General features: G+C 52.7%; 1 protein-coding gene across 1 annotated transcript in view; it reads left to right on the top strand.

The window, feature by feature from the left end:
* Positions 1 to 21,499, top strand: part of LOC140392887 (tapasin-related protein-like) — a 34,901-nt gene extending 13,402 nt beyond the window's left edge. The window contains exons 4-8 of the mRNA XM_072478648.1: positions 1,326 to 1,661; positions 17,738 to 18,067; positions 18,461 to 18,565; positions 18,671 to 18,701; positions 18,890 to 21,499. Of these exons, the coding sequence (XP_072334749.1) occupies positions 1,326 to 1,661; positions 17,738 to 18,067; positions 18,461 to 18,565; positions 18,671 to 18,693 (794 nt within the window). The 3' untranslated portion in view covers positions 18,694 to 18,701; positions 18,890 to 21,499. The remainder of the gene's footprint in view (positions 1 to 1,325; positions 1,662 to 17,737; positions 18,068 to 18,460; positions 18,566 to 18,670; positions 18,702 to 18,889) is intronic.
* Positions 21,500 to 22,728: the final 1,229 nt, after the last annotated feature.

Raw genomic sequence — 22,728 nt, 5'->3', positions numbered from 1 at the left:
CCACCACATCCCTTCTCCAATAAAACCAACACGGCAGCACGGTGGCACAGTGGTTAGCACTGCTGTCTCACGGCGCCGAAGACACGGGTGTGATACCGGCTCCGGGCCATTGTCTCTGTGGAGTTTGCACAATCTCCCCATGTCTGTGTGGGTCTCACTCTCACAACCCAAAATGATGTGCCGGGGTGGTGAATTGGTCACGCCTCTTAATTGAAAAAGCAAAGAATTGGCTATTCTAAATTCATTTTTTAAAAATAAGGAGGTCAACACTGGACACAAAACTCCAGGTGTGGTATCACCAACACCCTATACAATTGCAACAACACTTATCTACTTTTATACTCCAGTCATTTTGCAATAAATGCGAACATTCCATTTGCCTTTCTTATCACATTTTGTACCTGCATTCAGACTTTCTGTGATTCATGAGCAAAGACACCCAGATCCTTCTGCCCAGTGCATTTTCAATCTGGTTTCATTGGGATTGTGTACAGTGGAACTGAACGGGAAGGAGTTTGGGTCCATTGGGATTGTGTACAGTGGGAGTGAACGGGAAGGGGTTTGGGTCCATTGGGATTGTGTACAGTGGGAGTGAATGGGAAGGGGTTTGGGTCCATTGGGATTTGTACAGTGGGAGTGAATGGGAAGGGGTTTGGGTCCATTGGGATTGTGTACAGTGGGAGTGAATGGGAAGGGGTTTGGGTCCATTGAGATTGTGTACAGTGGGAGTGAATGGGAAGGGGTTTGGGTCCATTGGGATTTGTACAGTGGGAGTGAATGGGAAGGGGTTTGGGTCCATTGAGATTGTGTGCTAGTGGGAGTGAACGGGAAGGGGTTTGGATCCATTGGAATTGTGTAGTGTGGGAGTGATTGGGAAGGGGTTTGGGTCCATTGGGATTGTGTACAGTGGGTGTGAATGGGAAGGGGTTTGGGTCCATTGGGATTTGTACATTGGGAGTGAATGGGAAGGGGTTTGGGTCCATTGGGATTGTGTACAGTGGGAGTGAACGGGAAGGGGTTTGGGTCCATTGGGATTGTGTACATTGGGAGTGAATGGGAAGGGGTTTAGGTCCATTGGGATTGTGTGCAGTGGGAGTGAACGGGAAGGGGTTTGAGTCCATTGGAATTGTGTACAGTGGGAGTGATGGGAAAGGGGTGGGCTAGCTTGAGACTGTGTACAGTGGGAGTGGGTTTGGGTCCATTGGGATTGTGTACAAGGGGAGTGAACGGGAAGGGATTTGGGTCCATTGGGATTGTGTATAGTGGGAGTGAACGGGAAGGGGTTTGGGTCCATTGGGATTGATTCCTGTTCCATTAATCCACAGTGCAATTCCTAGTCTACACTCGCACGTCAAGCATCCGGACGCTCCTGGGCCAGACCATCCTCCTGGACTGCGGGTTTCTGGGAGCTGACCCCAGCACAATATCCGTCGATTGGCGGATACAACACAAAGGCACAGGTCGGAGAATCTACACACTCTCAGAGGGCCAAGGGATGTCGGAGCGGGAGGGCACCTTGATGGACGCGGACCAGGTTGGCAGCAACGGGAATGTGTCACTCCTTCTGCGTGACATAACCGTCCAAGATGAGGGGACATACATCTGCATCGTCCAGGGACTCAAAGGTCACGCCCAACAGACCATCTTAGTGGAAATAATGGGTAAGTCAGGGTCCAGATACCTCCCTGTGTTTTGAGAGAGAGAGAGGACCGAGAGGCATCAGTCAGTGCATAGATAACGCCCTGAGTGAGGGAACTGAGACACCAGTCAATGTACAGATATCACCCTGAGAAAGAGAGAGAGAACTGAGAGACACCAGTCAGTGTACAGATATCCCCCTGAGAGAGAGGGGACTGAGAGACAACAGTCAGTGTACAGATATCCCCCTGAGAGAGAGGGGACTGAGAGACAACAGTCAGTGTACAGATATCTCCCTGAGAGAGAAAGAGAGAACTGAGAGACACCAGTCAGTGTACAGATATCTCCCTGAGAGAGGGGACTGATAGACACCAGTCAGTGTACAGATATCTCCCTGAGAGAGAGGGGACTGAGAGACACCAGTCAGTGTACAGATATCTCCCTGAGAGAGAGAGGGGACTGAGAGACACCAGTCAGTGAACAGATATCTCCCTGAGAGAGAGGGGACTGAGAGACACCAGTCAGTGTACAGATATCTCCCTGAGAGAGAGGGGGGACTGAGAGACACCAGTCAGTGTACAGATATCTCCCTGAGAGAGAGGGGACTGAGACACACCACTCAGTGTACAGATATCTCCCTGAGAGAGAGGACTGAGAGACACCTGTCAGTGTACAGATATCTCCCTGAGAGAGGGGACTGAGAGACACCAGTCAGTGTACAGATATCTCCCTGAGAGAGAGAGGACCGAGAGACACCAGTCAGTGTCCAGATATCTCCCTGAGAGAGAGAGGGGGGGCTGAGAGGCACTAGTCAGTGTACAGATATCTCCCTGAGAGAGAGAGAGAACTGAGAGACATCAGTCAGTGTACAGATATCTCCCTGAGAGAGAGGACTGAGAGACACCAGTCAGTGTACAGATACCACCCTGAGAGAGAGAGAGAACTGAGAGACATCAGTCAGTGTACAGATATCTACCTGAGAGAGAGGACTGAGAGACACCAGTCAGTGTACAGATATCTCCCTGAGAGAGAGAGAACTGAGAGACACCAGTCAGTGTACAGATATCACCCTGAGAGAGAGAGAGAACTGAGAGACACCAGTCAGTGTACAGATATCTCCCTGAGAGAGAGGGGGCTCAGAGACACCAGTCAGTGTACAGATATCTCCCTGAGGGAGAGGGGGGACTGAGAGACACCTGTCAGTGTACAGATATCTCCCTGAGAGAGAGGGGCTGAGAGACACCAGTCAGTGTACAGATATCTCCCTGAGAGAGAGAGGACCGAGAGACACCAGTCAGTGTACAGATATCTCCCTGAGAGAGAGGGGACTGAGAGACACCAGTCAGTGTACAGATATCTCCCTGAAAGAGAGGGGACTGAGAGACACCAGTCAGTGTACAGATATCTCCCTGAGAGAGAGAGGGGACTGAGAGACACCCGTCAGTGTACAGATATCTCCCTGAGAGAGAGGACTGAGAGACACCAGTCAGTGCACAGATATCTCCCTGAGAGAGAGGACTGAGAGACACCTGTCAGTGTACAGATATCTCCCTGAGAGAGGGGACTGAGAGACACCAGTCAGTGTACAGATATCTCCCTGAGAGAGAGAGGACCGAGAGACACCAGTCAGTGTACAGATATCTCCCTGAGAGAGAGGGGACTGAGTGACACCAGTCAGTGTTCAGATATCTCCCTGAGAGAGAGGGGACTGAGAGACACCAGTCAGTGTACAGATATCTCCCTGAGAGAGAGAGAGAACTGAGAGACATCAGTCAGTGTACAGATATCTCCCTGAGAGAGAGGACTGAGAGACACCAGTCAGTGTACAGATACCACCCTGAGAGAGAGAGAGAACTGAGAGACATCAGTCAGTGTACAGATATCTCCCTGAGAGAGAGGACTGAGAGACACCAGTCAGTGTACAGATATCACCCTGAGAGAGAGGGCGGAGAGACACCAGTCAGTGTACAGATATCTCCCTGAGAGAGAGGGGACTGAGAGACACCAGTCAGGGTACAGATATCTCCCTGAGAGAGAGGGGACTGAGAGACACCAGTCAGTGTACAGATATCTCCCTGAGAGAGGGGACTGATAGACACCAGTCAGTGTACAGATATCTCCCTGAGAGAGAGGGGACTGAGAGACACCAGTCAGTGTACAGATATCTCCCTGAAAGAGAGGGGACTGAGAGACACCAGTCAGTGTACAGATATCTCCCTGAGAGAGAGAGGGGACTGAGAGACACCCGTCAGTGAACAGATATCTCCCTGAGAGAGAGGGGACTGAGAGACACCAGTCAGTGTACAGATATCTCCCTGAGAGAGAGGGGACTGAGAGACACCAGTCAGTGTACAGATATCTCCCTGAGAGAGAGAGGACTGAGAGACATCAGTCAGTGTACAGATATCTCCCTGAGAGAGAGAGAGAACTGAGAGACATCAGTCAGTGTACAGATATCTCCCTGAGAGAGAGGACTGAGAGACACCAGTCAGTGTACAGATATCTCCCTGAGAGAGAGGGGACTGTGAGACACCAGTCAGTGTACAGATACCACCCTGAGAGAGAGAGAGAACTGAGAGACATCAGTCAGTGTACAGATATCTCCCTGAGAGAGAGGACTGAGAGACACCAGTCAGTGTACAGATATCTCCCTGAGAGAGAGGGGACTGAGAGACACCAGTCAGCGTACAGATATCTCCCTGAAAGAGAGGGGACTGAGAGACACCAGTCAGTGTACAGATATCTCCCTGAGAGAGAGAGAACTGAGAGACACCAGTCAGTGTACAGATATCACCCTGAGAGAGAGAGAGAACTGAGAGACACCAGTCAGTGTACAGATATCTCCCTGAGAGAGAGGGGGCTCAGAGACACCAGTCAGTGTACAGATATCTCCCTGAGGGAGAGGGGGGACTGAGAGACACCATCAGTATACAGATATCTCCCTGAGAGAGAGGGGCTGAGAGACACCAGTCAGTGTACAGATATCTCCCTGAGAGAGAGGGGACTGAGAGACACCAGTCAGTGTACAGATATCTCCCCGAGAGAGAGGGGCTGAGAGACACAAGTCAGTGTACAGATATCTCCCTGAGAGAGAGAGGGAACTGAGAGACATCAGTTGTGTACACATATCTCCCTGAGAGAGAGAAAGAGGGGACTGAGAGACCCAGTCAGTGTACAGATATCTCTGTGGTATTATAGGTATTACGGTACCTGATAGGCTGAAGCACCAATGGTGGAAACTGTATGCTTTCTATCGGTTAGGATGTATGGTAGCTCCGCCCTTCTAGGCGGGGTATAAGAGCCCGTGCCGCCCCAGCAGCCTTCATTCTGTACCTGAGCTGCTGGAGGAAACATCTAGCTTATTAAAGCCTTCAGTTGGACTATAACCTTGCTTTAGTGGTCATTGATCGTGCATCAATCTCCCTGAGAGAGAGGGGACTGAGAGACAACAATCAGTGCACAGACATCTGCCTGAGAGACAGAGAGGACTGAGAGACACCAGTCAGTGTACAGATATTTCCCTGAGAGAGAGAGAGAGAGAGAGAGAGAGCACTGACAAACACCAGTGGACAGATATCTCCCTGAGGGAGAGGTGGGACTGAGAGACACAAATCAGTGGACAGATATCTCACTGAGGGAGAGGGACTGACAGACACCAGTCAGTGTATCAGTGTACAGATATCTCCCCGAGTGAGAGGGACTGAGAGACACCAGTCAGTGTACAGATATCTCCCTGAGAGAGAGAGACGACTGATGGACACCAGTCAGTGTACAGATATCTCCCTGAGAGAGAGGGACTGAGAGACACCAGTCAGTGTACAGATATCTCCCTGAGAGAGAGGACTGAGAGACACCAGTCAGTGTATATATATCTCCCTGAGAGAGAGAGGACTGAGAGACACCAGTCAGTGTACAGATATCTCCCTGAGAGAGAGGGGACTGAGAGACACCAGTCAGCGTACAGATATCTCCCTGAAAGAGAGGGGACTGAGAGACACCAGTCAGTGTACAGATATCTCCCTGAGAGAGTGGGAACTGAGAGACACCAGTCAGTGTACAGATATCACCCTGAGAGAGAGAGAGAACTGAGAGACATCAGTCAGTGTACAGATATCTCCCTGAGAGAGAGGGGGCTCAGAGACACCAGTCAGTGTACAGATATCTCCCTGAGGGAGAGGGGGGACTGAGAGACACCTGTCAGTGTACAGATATCTCCCTGAGAGAGAGGGGCTGAGAGACACCAGTCAGTGTACAGATATCTCCCTGAGAGAGAGGGGACTGAGAGACACCAGTCAGTGTACAGATATCTCCCTGAGAGAGAGAGGGGACTGAGAGACACCCGTCAGTGAACAGATATCTCCCTGAGAGAGAGGGGACTGAGAGACACCAGTCTGTCTACAGATATCTCCCTGAGAGAGAGAGGGGACTGAGAGACACCAGTCAGTGTACAGATATCTCCCTGAGAGAGAGGGGACTGAGAGACACCAGTCAGTGTACAGATATCTCCCTGTGAGAGAGGGGACTGAGAGACACCAGTCAGTGTACAGATATCTCCCTGAGAGAGAGAGGACTGAGACACACCACTCAGTGTACAGATATCTCCCTGAGAGAGAGGACTGAGAGACACCTGTCAGTGTACAGATATCTCCCTGAGAGAGGGGACTGAGAGACACCAGTCAGTGTACAGATATCTCCCTGAGAGAGAGGGGGGACAGAGAGACACCAGTCAGTGTACAGATATCTCCCTGAGAGAGAGGGGACTGAGTGTCACCAGTCAGTGTACAGATATCTCCCTGAGAGAGAGGACTGAGAGACACCTGTCAGTGTACAGATATCTCCCTGAGAGAGGGGACTGAGAGACACCAGTCAGTGTACAGATATCTCCCTGAGAGAGAGAGGACTGAGACACACCACTCAGTGTACAGATATCTCCCTGAGAGAGAGGACTGAGAGACACCTGTCAGTGTACAGATATCTCCCTGAGAGAGGGGACTGAGAGACACCAGTCAGTGTACAGATATCTCCCTGAGAGAGAGGGGGGACAGAGAGACACCAGTCAGTGTACAGATATCTCCCTGAGAGAGAGGGGACTGAGTGACACCAGTCAGTGTACAGATATCTCTCTGAGAGAGAGGGACTGAGTGACACCAGTCAGTGTACAGATATCTCCCTGAGAGAGAGGACTGAGAGACACCAGTCAGTGTACAGATACCACCCTGAGAGAGAGAGAGAACTGAGAGACATCAGTCAGTGTACAGATATCTCCCTGAGAGAGAGGACTGAGAGACACCAGTCAGTGTACAGATATCTCCCTGAGAGAGAGGGGACTGAGAGACACCAGTCAGTGTACAGATATCTCCCTGAGAGAGGGGACAGATAGACACCAGTCAGTGTACAGATATCTCCCTGAGAGAGAGGGGACTGAGAGACACCAGTCAGTGTACAGATATCTCCCTGAAAGAGAGGGGACTGAGAGACACCAGTCAGTGTACAGATATCTCCCTGAGAGAGAGAGGGGACTGAGAGACACCCGTCAGTGTACAGATATCTCCCTGAGAGAGAGCGAGAACTGAGAGACATCAGTCAGTGTACAGATATCTCCCTGAGAGAGAGGACTGAGAGACACCAGTCAGTGTACAGATACCACCCTGAGAGAGAGAGAGAACTGAGAGACATCAGTCAGTGTACAGATATCTCCCTGAGAGAGAGGACTGAGAGACACCAGTCAGTGTACAGATATCTCCCTGAGAGAGAGGGGACTGAGAGACACCAGTCAGCGTACAGATATCTCCCTGAAAGAGAGGGGACTGAGAGACACCAGTCAGTGTACAGATATCTCCCTGAGAGAGAGAGAACTGAGAGACACCAGTCAGTGTACAGACATCACCCTGAGAGAGAGAGAGAACTGAGAGACACCAGTCAGTGTACAGATATCTCCCTGAGAGAGAGGGGGCTCAGAGACACCAGTCAGTGTACAGATATCTCCCTGAGGGAGAGGGGGGACTGAGAGACACCACCAGTATACAGATATCTCCCTGAGAGAGAGGGGCTGAGAGACACCAGTCAGTGTACAGATATCTCCCTGAGAGAGAGGGGACTGAGAGACACCAGTCAGTGTACAGATATCTCCCCGAGAGAGAGGGGCTGAGAGACACAAGTCAGTGTACAGATATCTCCCTGAGAGAGAGAGGGAACTGAGAGACATCAGTTGTGTACACATATCTCCCTGAGAGAGAGAAAGAGGGGACTGAGAGACCCAGTCAGTGTACAGATATCTCTGTGGTATTATAGGTATTACGGTACCTGATAGGCTGAAGCACCAATGGTGGAAACTGTATGCTTTCTATCGGTTAGGATGTATGGTAGCTCCGCCCTTCTAGGCGGGGTATAAGAGCCCGTGCCGCCCCAGCAGCCTTCATTCTGTACCTGAGCTGCTGGAGGAAACATCTAGCTTATTAAAGCCTTCAGTTGGACTATAACCTTGCTTTAGTGGTCATTGATCGTGCATCAATCTCCCTGAGAGAGAGGGGACTGAGAGACAACAATCAGTGCACAGACATCTGCCTGAGAGACAGAGAGGACTGAGAGACACCAGTCAGTGTACAGATATTTCCCTGAGAGAGAGAGAGAGAGAGAGAGAGAGAGAGCACTGACAAACACCAGTGGACAGATATCTCCCTGAGGGAGAGGTGGGACTGAGAGACACAAATCAGTGGACAGATATCTCACTGAGGGAGAGGGACTGACAGACACCAGTCAGTGTATCAGTGTACAGATATCTCCCCGAGTGAGAGGGACTGAGAGACACCAGTCAGTGTACAGATATCTCCCTGAGAGAGAGAGACGACTGATGGACACCAGTCAGTGTACAGATATCTCCCTGAGAGAGAGGGACTGAGAGACACCAGTCAGTGTACAGATATCTCCCTGAGAGAGAGGACTGAGAGACACCAGTCAGTGTATATATATCTCCCTGAGAGAGAGAGGACTGAGAGACACCAGTCAGTGTACAGATATCTCCCTGAGAGAGAGGGGACTGAGAGACACCAGTCAGCGTACAGATATCTCCCTGAAAGAGAGGGGACTGAGAGACACCAGTCAGTGTACAGATATCTCCCTGAGAGAGTGGGAACTGAGAGACACCAGTCAGTGTACAGATATCACCCTGAGAGAGAGAGAGAACTGAGAGACATCAGTCAGTGTACAGATATCTCCCTGAGAGAGAGGGGGCTCAGAGACACCAGTCAGTGTACAGATATCTCCCTGAGGGAGAGGGGGGACTGAGAGACACCTGTCAGTGTACAGATATCTCCCTGAGAGAGAGGGGCTGAGAGACACCAGTCAGTGTACAGATATCTCCCTGAGAGAGAGGGGACTGAGAGACACCAGTCAGTGTACAGATATCACCCTGAGAGAGAGAGAGAACTGAGAGACATCAGTCAGTGTACAGATATCTCCCTGAGAGAGAGGGGGCTCAGAGACACCAGTCAGTGTACAGATATCTCCCTGAGGGAGAGGGGGGACTGAGAGACACCAGTCAGTGTACAGATATCTCCCTGAGAGAGAGAGGACCGAGAGACACCAGTCAGTGTACAGATATCTCCCTGAGAGAGAGGGGACTGAGAGACACCAGTCAGTGTACAGATATCTCCCTGAAAGAGAGGGGACTGAGAGACACCAGTCAGTGTACAGATATCTCCCTGAGAGAGAGAGGGGACTGAGAGACACCCGTCAGTGAACAGATATCTCCCTGAGAGAGAGGGGACTGAGACACACCACTCAGTGTACAGATATCTCCCTGAGAGAGAGGACTGAGAGACACCTGTCAGTGTACAGATATCTCCCTGAGAGAGAGGACTGAGAGACACCAGTCAGTGTACAGATATCTCCCTGAGAGAGAGGGGACTGAGAGACACCAGTCAGTGTACAGATATCTCCCTGAGAGAGAGAGGACCGAGAGACACCAGTCAGTGTACAGATATCTCCCTGAGAGAGAGGGGACTGAGAGACACCAGTCAGTGTACAGATATCTCCCTGAGAGAGAGAGGACCGAGAGACACCAGTCAGTGTACAGATATCTCCCTGAGAGAGAGGGGACTGAGAGACACCAGTCAGTGTACAGATATCTCCCTGAGAGAGAGGGGACTGAGTGACACCAGTCAGTGTACAGATATCTCTCTGAGAGAGAGGGACTGAGTGACACCAGTCAGTGTACAGATATCTCCCTGAGAGAGAGGACTGAGAGACACCAGTCAGTGTACAGATACCACCCTGAGAGAGAGAGAGAACTGAGAGACATCAGTCAGTGTACAGATATCTCCCTGAGAGAGAGGACTGAGAGACACCAGTCAGTGTACAGATATCTCCCTGAGAGAGAGGGGACTGAGAGACACCAGTCAGTGTACAGATATCTCCCTGAGAGAGGGGACAGATAGACACCAGTCAGTGTACAGATATCTCCCTGAGAGAGAGGGGACTGAGAGACACCAGTCAGTGTACAGATATCTCCCTGAAAGAGAGGGGACTGAGAGACACCAGTCAGTGTACAGATATCTCCCTGAGAGAGAGAGGGGACTGAGAGACACCCGTCAGTGTACAGATATCTCCCTGAGAGAGGGGACTGAGAGACACCAGTCAGTGTACAGATATCTCCCTGAGAGAGAGGGGACTGAGAGGCACTAGTCAGTGTACAGATATCTCCCTGAGAGAGAGGGGACTGAGAGACACCAGTCAGTGTACAGATATCTCCCTGAGAGAGGGGGGGACTGAGAGACACCAGTCAGTGTACAGATATCTCCCTGAGAGAGAGCGAGAACTGAGAGACATCAGTCAGTGTACAGATATCTCCCTGAGAGAGAGGGCTGAGAGACACCAGTCAGTGTACAGATACCACCCTGAGAGAGAGAGAGAACTGAGAGACATCAGTCAGTGTACAGATATCTCCCTGAGAGAGAGGACTGAGAGACACCAGTCAGTGTACAGATATCTCCCTGAGAGAGAGGGGACTGAGAGACACCAGTCAGCGTACAGATATCTCCCTGAAAGAGAGGGGACTGAGAGACACCAGTCAGTGTACAGATATCTCCCTGAGAGAGAGGAGGGACTGAGAGACACCAGTCAGTGTACAGACATCACCCTGAGAGAGAGAGAGAACTGAGAGACACCAGTCAGTGTACAGATATCTCCCTGAGAGAGAGGGGGCTCAGAGACACCAGTCAGTGTACAGATATCTCCCTGAGGGAGAGGGGGGACTGAGAGACACCACCAGTATACAGATATCTCCCTGAGAGAGAGGGGCTGAGAGACACCAGTCAGTGTACAGATATCTCCCTGAGAGAGAGGGGACTGAGAGACACCAGTCAGTGTACAGATATCTCCCCGAGAGAGAGGGGCTGAGAGACACAAGTCAGTGTACAGATATCTCCCTGAGAGAGAGAGGGAACTGAGAGACATCAGTTGTGTACACATATCTCCCTGAGAGAGAGAAAGAGGGGACTGAGAGACCCAGTCAGTGTACAGATATCTCTGTGGTATTATAGGTATTACGGTACCTGATAGGCTGAAGCACCAATGGTGGAAACTGTATGCTTTCTATCGGTTAGGATGTATGGTAGCTCCGCCCTTCTAGGCGGGGTATAAGAGCCCGTGCCTCCCCAGCAGCCTTCATTCTGTACCTGAGCTGCTGGAGGAAACATCTAGCTTATTAAAGCCTTCAGTTGGACTATAACCTTGCTTTAGTGGTCATTGATCGTGCATCAATCTCCCTGAGAGAGAGGGGACTGAGAGACAACAATCAGTGCACAGACATCTGCCTGAGAGACAGAGAGGACTGAGAGACACCAGTCAGTGTACAGATATTTCCCTGAGAGAGAGAGAGAGAGAGAGAGAGCACTGACAAACACCAGTGGACAGATATCTCCCTGAGGGAGAGGTGGGACTGAGAGACACAAATCAGTGGACAGATATCTCACTGAGGGAGAGGGACTGACAGACACCAGACAGTGTATCAGTGTACAGATATCTCCCCGAGTGAGAGGGACTGAGAGACACCAGTCAGTGTACAGATATCTCCCTGAGAGAGAGGGACTGAGAGACACCAGTCAGTGTACAGATATCTCCCTGAGAGAGAGGACTGAGAGACACCAGTCAGTGTATATATATCTCCCTGAGAGAGAGAGGACTGAGAGACACCAGTCAGTGTACAGATATCTTCCTGAGAGAGAGAGGACTGAGAGACACCAGTCAGTGTACAGATATCTTCCTGAGAGAGAGAGGACTGAGAGACACCAGTCAGTGTACAGATATCTTCCTGAGAGAGAGAGACGACTGATGGACACCAGTCAGTGTACAGATATCTCCCTGAGAGAGAGAGACGACTGAGAGACACCAGTCAGTGTACAGATACCTCCCGAGAAAGAGGGGGGGACTGAGAGACATCAGTCAGTGTACAGATATCTCCCTGAGAGAGAGGGAGAGAACTGAGAGACATCAGTCATTATACAGATATCTCCCTGAGAGAGAGAGGGGACTGAGAGACACCAGTCAGTGTACAGATATCTCCCTGAGAGAGAGGGACTGAGAGACACCAGTCAGTGTACAGATATCTCCCTGAGAGAGAGGGGGGACTGAGAGACACCAGTTAGTGTACAGATATCTCCCTGAGAGAGAGAGGGGACTGAGAGACACCAGTCAGTGTACAGATATCTACTTAAAAACGAGGGGACTGAGAGACACCAGCTAGTGTTCGGATATCTCCCTGAAAGAGAGGGCAGCACGGTGGCGCAGTGGTTAGCACTGCTGCCTCACGGCGCCGGGCTCCCAGGTTCGATCCCGGCTCTGAGTCACTGTCCGTGTGGAGTCTGCACATTCTCCCCGTGTTTGCGCGAGTTTCGCCCCCACAACCCAAAGATGTGCAGGGTAGATGGATTGGCCACGTTAAATTGCCCCTTAATTGGAAAAAAATGTATTGGGTACTCTACAAATAATTTTATTTTTTTTAAAGTGAGAGAAAGAATGGCCTGAGGGACACCAGTCATGTGACATTATACAAATGTACAGCATGTGAAGAGTTAATGTTATGTTAAGCCTAGCCACTAAGGGGCAGGACTATAAATTGCACTGGCTCTTAAGCTAAGGGGAGGAGATTAAACTGGAGCTGACAGAGATAAGGGCCGGGATTCTCCGAAATCCCGGCCATGTGTTGATGCCGGTGTAAACGCCGGAGTGGTGTACGCCGGCGTCAACGGGCCTCCTGGCCCAGCGATTCACCGATCTTCAGGAGGCTAGCACGGCGCCAGAGTGCCACGCGCTGCTCCGGCGCCGAAAGGTGGCCCTGTACAGTCGGCGGGAGTCCGCGCATGCACGTTGTTGCCGTCTTCGCACCGGCGCGGAGCAACATGTCGGAGACCTAACAGCAGACCCGCGCGGTAGGAGGTATGCCCCCTCCAGGTCGTGGAGGCCCCCCCCCCCCCGGAATCAGATCGCCCCACCTCCCACCAGGACGTCCACCACGATCAATTACACAAAGACGAGAGTTGAATGCAACTGAGGCTTTATTACACTGAGATGTGTGGCTTCCTACAGCAGCTGGCGAAATGGCTGCTGTACTGGGAGCACACATATTTGTACTCCGCCTACTGGGCGGAGCCAGCAGGCAGGGATCTACCCCTGTACCTGTAGTACAGGGGCCTTACCACAAAGCACCTAATATATACATCAGTGGTGACTACCACATTCACCCCCTGTTAAAATTGAGTCCTGCGGGGTGGTGGAGAACTATATACAAGTACATGTTTTAACTACAGAGAACAAGTTACAGGTTCAGTCGGTCCGGAACCTTGATCTGCAGTTGGGAGCGCCACAGGGGTGGCGGCGATTCCAGTGTTGGTCTGGTCCTCGGTGACTCCGGAAGCGTGCCAGAATCCTCGTCATCCTCGGGCGTGGGCAGGGGGAGGACGAATTGTCCTGGGGCGGGGGCTGCAGTGGGGTGCGCCAGGGAAGGGGAGGGTGTGTGTGGAACCAGCTGGTGCCAGGTCCCTGAAGGAGACAGTATCTTGGCGGCCGTCGGGGTACGCTACGTAGGCGTACGGGTTGGCGTGGAGTAGCTGTACCCTTTTAACCAACGGGTCCGCCTTGTGGAGTCGTACGTGCTTACGGAGGAGTACGGGTCCTGGAGCTGCGAGCCAAAGCGGGAGCGACACCCCGGAGGTGGCGTCCTGGGGAAAGCAAAGAGACGTTCATGGGGTGTGTCATTAGTCGCAGTGCATAGGAGCGACCGAATGGAGTGAAGTGCGTCGGGGAGGACCTCCTGCCAGCGGGAAGCCGGGACAGTTCTGGACCGTAGGGCCAGCTGGACGGCCCTCCAGACCGTCCCATTCTCCCGCTCCACCTGCCCGTTTCCCCGGGGGTTGTAGCTGGTCGTCCTGCTGGAGGTGATACCCCTGCTGAGCAGGAACTGACACAGCTCATCGCTCATGAATGAGGATCCCCGGTCACTGTGGACATAGGCGGGGAAGCCGAACAGAGCGAAGATGGTGTTGAGGGCTTTGATAACGGTGGCAGATGTCATATCGGGGCATGGGATGGCGAAGGGGAACCTGGAGTACTCATCGACCACACTGAGAATGTACGTGTTATGGTCGGTGGAGGGGAGGGGCCCTTTGAAGTCCATGCTGAGGCGTTCAAAGGGGTGGGAGGCCTTCACCAGGCACGCACGGTCTGGCTGGTAGAAGTGCGGCTTGCACTCCGCACAGACCTGGCAGTCTCTGGTGACAGCCCTGACTTCCTCGACGGAGTAGGGCAGATTGCGGGCCTTTATGAAGTGGTACAAACGTGTGACTCCCGGGTGACAAAGGTTGTTGTGCAGAGTCCGGAGTCGGTCCACCTGTGCGTTGGCATATGTACCTCGGGTTAGGGCATCGGGGGGCTCGTTGAGCTTACCGGGGCGATACAAAATCTCGTAATTGTAGGTGGAGAGCTCGATCCTCCACCTCAAGATTTTATCAGTTTTGATCTTACCCCGCCGTGTGTTGTTGAACATGAAGGCAACCGACCGTTGGTCAGTGAGGAGAATGAATCTCCTGCCGGCCAGGTAATGCCTCCAATGCCGCACAGCTTCAACGATAGCTTGGGCCTCTTTCGCGACAGAGGAGTGCCGAATTTCGGGGGCATGAAGTGTTCGTGAAAAGAATGTCATGGGCCTGCCTGCCTGATTGAGGGTGGCGGCCAGAGCGACATCTGATGCGTCGCTCTTGACTTGGAAGGGGAGTGTCTCGTCGACCACGTGCATCGCGGCCTTGGCGATGTCGGCCTTAATACGGTTGAAGGCCTGGTGAGCCTTGGCCGTTAGGGGTAAAAGAGTGGATTGAGTGAGTGGGCGGGCCTTGTCCGCATAATTTGGGACCCGCTGGGCGTAGTAAGAAAAGAACCCCAGGCAACGTTTGAGGGCCTTGGGGCAGTGGGGATCGGGCCCCAGAACTCCGTTCTGGATCACATAGCCGAGGATGGCTAAGCGGTTCATGCTGAACACACACTTCTCCTTGTTGTAAGAGAGATTAAGGAGAGTGGCGGAGCAGAGACATTTGGCAAGGTTGGCGTCATGGTCCTGCTGATTGTGGCCGCAGATGGTGACAGTGTCCAGGTACGGGAAAGTGGCCCGCAGCCCGTACCGGTCGACCATTCAGTCCATTTCCCATTGGAAAACCGAGACCCCGTTGGTGACGCCGATGGGGACCCTGAGGAAGTGATAGAGGCGGCCATCTGCCTCGAAGGCAGTGTATGGGCGGTCCTCCTTGCGAATGGGGAGCTGGTGGTAGGTGGATTTTGGGTCCACAGTTGAGAAGACCCGGTACTGTGCAATCTGATTGACCATATCAGATATGCGTGGGAGGGGGTACATGTCGAGCTGCGTGTACCTACCGATGGTCTGACTGTAGTCCACGACCATTCTGTGTTTCTCCCCAGTTTTCACAACTATCACTTGGGCTCTCCAGGGGCTGTTGCTGGCCTCGATGATGCCTTCCCGAAGCAGTCGCTGGACCTCAGACCTGATGAAGGTCCTGTCCTGGGCGCTGTGCCGTCTGCTCCTGGTGGCGACGGGTTTGCAATCTGGGGTTAAGTTTGCAAATAGGGAAGGTGGGTCGACCTTTAGGGTCGCGAGGCCGCACACAGTAAGTGGTGGTAGGGGCCCACCGAATTTCAATGTCAGGCTCTGGAGGTTGCACTGGAAGTCCAGGCCGAGTAGTAAGGCAACTCAGAGGTTGGGGGGGACGTAGAGGCGGAAGCCGGTAAACTCCACGCCCTGGACAGTGAGAGTGGCTATGCAGTACGGGGTGGGGTCAGAACAATAGCGGCGACTGCGCGGGCCTGGCACACCGCAGCGAAGTGCCCCTTCTTGTCGCAGGCCTTGCAAAGGGCGCTCCGGGCCGGGCAGCATTGTCAGGGGTGTTTTGGCTGCCCACAGAAGGAGCATATGGGGCCCCCGGGGATGGTTGGCTGCCGCGCGGCACAGGCGTGGGGTTGGCTGAGTGGGGTCCCCGATGAGGCGGCCGTCTGCGGAGTCCACGATGCGTAGGAGGGGTGGCCCGCGCGGCCGGGGGTGTTGGCCTGGATGTTGCGCGAGGCGACCGTCAGCGAGAGCGGAAGCTTTTTGGGTGCCGCGAGGTCGAGCGTGGCCCCTTCTAAAAGGCGCTGGCGGATGTAATCTGACCCTATCCCCGTAACAAAAGCGTCCCTCATAAGCAAATTAGAGTTTTCCGTGGCCATGACGGCCTGACAGTCACAGTCTCTGACTAGGGGAATTAGAGCGCACCAGAAATCTTCCACTGACTCACCAGGAAGTTGACTACGAGTGGAGAGGAGGTGTCTGGTGTGGAGCATATTAGTCCGCTGAGCGTAGTTTTCTTTCAGTAGCGCCATGGCTTTGTTGTAATTCGTCGTGTCCTGGATAAGCGGAAAGACTTTGGAGCTCAGCCGTGTGTAGAGGATCTGAATCTTCTGAGCTTCCGGAATCGGGTTTGGTGCAGACCTGATGTAAGCTTCGAAACAGGCTAGCCAATGTTCAAAGTCCATTTTGGTGTTGCTTGATTGCGGATCCAGCTGCAGGCGATCCGGCTTGATGCGGAGGTCCATCTTCTGAAAACTTTAGTGTAATAAATTGATGCACGATCAATTGCACAGAGACGAGAGTTGAATGCAACTGAGGCTTTATTACACTAAGATGTGTGGCCTCCAACAGCAGCTGGCAAAATGGCTGCTGTATGGGGAGCACACATATTTGTACTCCGCCTGTTGGGTGGAGCCAGCAGGCAGGGAACTACCCCCGTACCTGTAGACAGGGCCTTACCACAAATCACCTAATATATGCATCAGTGGTAACTACCACACATCTATGTTTGCTATTCGGAATAAGTGTCAAACTCAAATTTAGTAGTGTTAATAAAATTTGTTTTGTTCTTCAAAAGAGCTTTGAGTGTCTTTGTGATCACTACACCTTCCATCCTGGAAACCTCTCACAAAGATCACCACAGGTCTGTGTATAGATATCTCTCTGAGAGAGAGCGGACCGAGAGACACCAGTCAGTGTACAGATATCTCCCTGAGAGAGAGAGCGGACCGAGAGACACCAGTCAGTGTACAGATATCTCCCTGAGAGAGAGGGGACTGAGAGACACCAGTCAGTGTACAGATATCTCCCTGAGAGAGAGAGGGGACCGAGAGACACCAGTCAGTGTACAGATATCTCCCTGAGAGAGAGAGGGGACTGAGAGACACCAGTCAGTGTACAGATATCTCCCTGAGAGACAGTGACTGAGAGACACCAGTCAGTGTACAGATATCTCTCTGAGAGAGAGAGGGGACTGAGAGACACCAGTCAGTGTACCGATATCTCCCTGAGAGAGAGGACTGAGAGACACCAGTCAGTGTACAGATATCTCCCTGAGAGAGAGGGGGGACTGAGAGACACCAGTCAGTGTACAGATATCTCCCTGAGAGAGAGAGGGGACCGAGAGACACCAGTCAGTGTACCGATATCTCCCTGAGTGAAGGATAGAGAGAGAGAGAGAGAGGGTTAATACCGTTATACTCTGTTTATTTTCAGAGCCTCCCAGAGTCACGCTGACACCAGAGGCGCTGTACTTTCACCATGGAATGCGCGAGAGCCTGATCTGTGAGATTTCACGATACTACCCACTCGATGTGACTGTGGCGTGGTCGGTGCGGACTGAGGGGGACGACCTGGACCCCCTGCCGCTGTCCGGTGTCTCGTATTCCAGCCATCGCAAGAACAAGGATGGGACTTACAACATCTCATCGCAGGTCACCATCACACCCGACCTCCTGGAGCTTGCGTCTGTTTACACATGCGAGGTGGCCCACATTGCCCTCGCGGAGCCTATCCACGTTTCTGTACAACTGCAAAGGCCCATAGGTACACATTAATCACCCTCTTCCTCCTTCCCTCCAATAGGGGAAGGGGCTGCCTGGTGTGTGTAACTGGGAGGGGGTGGGAGAGAGGGTTAATGGGTCTCTCTGGTGGGCATTGAGGGGGACGAGGGTAGCGGGGATGACAGAGTTCTCTTACCCTAAGCTAGATTAACTCTGGCCGAACTGGGAGTGGGGTGGGGGGGGGGGGGGGGGGGGGGGGCGGGGGGGGGGGGGGGGGGGGGCGTGCAGAGAGTTGAACCTCCTCGCCCAGGGATGACTGGACAGATGTGGGGGAGGGGAGCACGAGGAAGTTTGATCAGGGCCTAGTGAATAAGAATTTTCCAACAGCCCCTTCAGTCCACGGCTTATCTCTCAATCTTCCCTTTACACCTTGCAGGTGAGGAAGAGGGTATCCTGTTTTCGATATCTGGGATTGTCATCTCCTCAATTCTGTTCCTCCTGGCCCTCGTACATTTCTGTCGACTCACTCCGAGACCCGCCGGTAAGCAATCTCCCACATGACACTTGCCCCGTCGTGAGCTCGACAGGCTAATGATTGAGGTCTCCAAATTCAACCCATTTCACCTCTCTCCCTCTCTTCTTGCAGGGCCCAAGGATGGGACGCGATAGGGGAAAAGGTGAGTCTTCTTCTGCTCCCCAACGAATGTGCATTGGCATACAAAATGGCAGCTGCTAGGCCCGGAAGCCTGCCCCTCAAGTTAATGCTGTCCCCTTTGCCTTGTGGCTTCCTCACCCATTTGCACCCACCGACGCATCCAGTCATTGAGACTCCCTCATAACACATCCATTCCTACTCTGTTGACAGGGATACTGCTGTAATGGTCGTCGAGGGCGAGTCCCAGTGCAGCCAGGGAGACGGACCACCGTGAAGTGGAGGCGTCGAGATGGAGGGAAGAGATCCGGGCTCTTTCTGCATTCTGAGCTGAGTTTGTTCGCTGGATCCCTTCATTCTCCCATTGAACACCATCCCTCTAATCTCCAAACACTCCCCATCGAAGACCATCCCTCTAATCTCCAAACACTCCCCATCGAAGACCATCCCTCTAATCTCCAAACACTCTCCATCGAAGACCATCCCTCTAAGACCAAACACCCTCCATCGAAGACCATCCCTCTAATCTCCAAACACGCCCCATCGAAGACCATCCCTCTAATCTCCAAACACTCTCCATCGAAGACCATCCCTCTAAGACCAAACACCCTCCATCGAAGACCATCCCTCTAATCTCCAAACACGCCCCATCGAAGACCATCCCTCTAATCCCCAAACACACTCTCCATCGAAGACCATCCCTCTAATCTCCAAACACTCCCCATCGAAGTCCATCCCTCTAATCCCCAAACACACTCTCCATCGAAGACCATCCCTCTAAGACCAAACACCCTCCATCGAAGACCATCCCTCTAATCCCAAACACTCTACATCGAAGACCATCCCTCTAATCCCAAACACTCTCCATCGAAGACCATCCCTCTAAGACCAAACACCCTCCATCGAAGACCATCCCTCTAATCCCCAAACACACTCTCCATTGAAGACCATCCCTCTAATCCCCAAACACTCTCCATCGAAGACCATCCCTCTAAGACCAAACACCCTCCATCGAAGACCATCCCTCTAATCCCCAAACACACTCTCCATCGAAGACCATCCCTCTAAGACCAAACACCCTCCATCGAAGACCATCCCTCTAATCCCCAAACACGCTCTCCATCGAAGACCATCCCTCTAATCCCCAAACACACACTCCATCGAAGACCATCCCTCTAATCCCCAAACACACTCCCCATCGAAGACCATCCCTCTAATCCCCAAACACTATCTCCACCGAAGACCATCCCTCTAATCCCCAAACACTCTCCATCGAAGACCATCCCTCTAATCCCCAAATACTATCTCCATCGAAGACCATCCCTCTAATCCCCAAACACTCCATCGAAGACCATCCCTCTAATCCCCACACAGTATCTCCATCGAACACCATCCCTCTAATCCCCAAACACTCTCCATCGAAGACCATCCCTCTAATCCCCAAACACGCTCTCCATCGAAGACCATCCCTCTAATCCCCAAACACTATCTCCATCGAAGACCATCCCTCTAATCCCCAAACACCCTCCATCGAAGACCATCCCTCTAATCCCCAAACACACGCTCCTTCGAAGACCATCCCTCTAATCTCCAAACATTCTCCATCGAAGACCATCCCTCTAATCCCCAAATACTCTCCACCGAAGACCATCCAGGAAACCATCAAACCGCTGTCGAGTGCCCCAGCAGCCCCGGACCCACCCACGCCCACACCCACCGTCACAGCTTCCGAAGTCAGATTGGCCTCCTTGAAAGTGAACTCCCGGAAGGCTACCCCGGATGGGGCCTCTGATCTTGCACTCAGATCCTGCGCGGACCAGTTGGTAGATATGTTTGCGGACATCTTCAACCTCTCCCTACTCCATTCCAAGGTCCTCACCTGCTTCAAGAAGACCACCATCATACTGGTGCCAAAGAAGAACCAGGCAACGTGCCTCAATGATTATCATCTGGTGTCCTTTACTTTGATCGTAATGAAGTGCTTCAAGAGGTTGGTCATCAGGCACATCAACTCCATACTCCCACAATGCCTAGATCCACTGCAGTTCGTATACCGCCGCAACCGGTCCACAGCAGATGCCATCTTCCTGACCCTACACTCATCCCTAGAGCATCTCGACAACAAGGACTCCTACATCAGACTCCTATTTATTGACTACAGCTCCGCCTTCAACACCATAGTCCTAGCCAAACTCATATCAAAGCTCCAAAACCGAGGACTTGTCTCCTCACTCTGCAACTGGATTCTCGACTTTCTGACCCACAGACCACAATCAGTAAGAATGAACAACAACACCTCTCCTCCACAATAGTCCTCAATACCAGGGCCCCGCAAGGCTGCGTACTTAGCCCCCTACTCTACTCCCTGTACACACAAGACTACGTGGCAAAATGTGGCTCCAACTCCAACTACATGTTTGCTGACGACACAACAATAGTGGGTCGGATCGCGAATAACGACGAGTCAGAATACAGGAGAGAGATAGAGAACCTAGTGGAATGGTGTAACGACAACAATCTATCCCAATGTCAGCAAAACTAAAGAGCTGGTCACTGATTTCAGGAAGCAAAGTACTGTACACACCCCTGTCAGCATCAACGGGGCTAAGGTGGAGATGGTTAGTGTGATGAATGGTTACTGTACCCTTAATACCATGTAGGTGATGCCCCTTTAAGACTGGGTTTGGAACCCTGGGGGACTCTGCCTCCGGCTCCGCCCACCAGGGAGCCGTATATAAGGTGACGCCCTGTAGGCGGCACTCAGTAAGCACACGTCTCTGTAGCTGGCTAGTTCTCTGCTTATTAAAGCCTTCATTTACCATTCCACACTCTCGTGTCGTTATTGAGGGTACTACAATTTAATAAGCAGACTACGTTAGGATGGACGCTGGTCTCAAGCCAGAAAAGCTCAACCTGGAAGCACGGACCCCGGAGGCCAAAGAAATGTTTAAGTACTGGCTCCGCTGCTTCGAGGCCTACCTGGAATCCTCGGCAGCTCCCGTCAAGGGCCTCGCAAGCTGCACCTACTCCACGCCCGTGTGAGCCATAGAATCTCCGCCATGATCGAGAAGGCGACCACTTACAACGAGGCGATCGAGATCCTGCGCAAGCGTTTCGTCAAACCCATAAATGAGGTACATGCACGGCACCTGCTCTCTACCTGCCGGCAGCACTCAGGGGAAACGCTGGACGAGTACGTGGAAAAGCTCACTGCGCTCGCCAGGAACTGCAACCATCAGGATGTGACGGGGGAAGTCCACATGAACCTGTACATCCAAGATGCCTTCGTGTCCGGCATCCGTTCGACCTATATCAGGCAGCGGCTCCTTGAAAATGGAGCTAAAGACCTTCGGTAAACGGTAACGCTCGCCACCTCACTGGAAGTGGCCCGCCACAACCTAGGCACGTGCCCCGTGGACCTTGCGAGCCCCCCTTGGACTTCCCCAGACTCTGCCACGCTACGGGCCTGCGCCACGCGGCGACCCGCCCAGACCGGGGGCACACTGTGCTATTTCTGTGGGCAGAGCCAGCATCCACGTCATCGCTGCCCAGCCCGCTCCGCCATCTGCAGCGACTGCGGAAAGAAGGGGCATTTCGCGAGGGTCTGCCTGGGTAGGCCCAAGGCCCAGAAACAAAAAGCTTACCAAGCCCGAAAATCGAGCTCACAGGCCCGCATGCCCCGCAACGCAGCTGCGCACCAGCCGGACACGCCCCTTTCTGATGCGTCATCGGCCTCATGCGAGTCATGGGGCGGCCATCTTGGCAGCAGCCATCTTCTAAACCCGACACGTGCGACCGACGGCGGCGGCCATTTTGTGAATCCGACTCGGCTGAGGACTCGGACTACCCGCAACTGGGAGCGATCACCCTCGACCAATCGCGGCCAAAACACCTGCAGAACTCTATGATGCAGGTCCAGGTCAACGGGCACGACACTGCATGCCTCTTCAACTCCGGGAGCACGGAGAGCTTTATCCACCCTGAAACGGTAAGGCGCTGCTCCTTGCGCACCTATCCCGCTTCCCAAACCATAGCCCTCACCTCCGGGTCCC

Source organism: Scyliorhinus torazame, chromosome 16 (assembly GCF_047496885.1).
Source record: "Scyliorhinus torazame isolate Kashiwa2021f chromosome 16, sScyTor2.1, whole genome shotgun sequence".
In the NCBI taxonomy this organism is placed as follows: Eukaryota; Metazoa; Chordata; class Chondrichthyes; order Carcharhiniformes; family Scyliorhinidae; genus Scyliorhinus; species Scyliorhinus torazame.
Note: the sequence above shows the minus strand (reverse complement) of the source record. Positions and strands in the feature narration are given on the sequence as shown.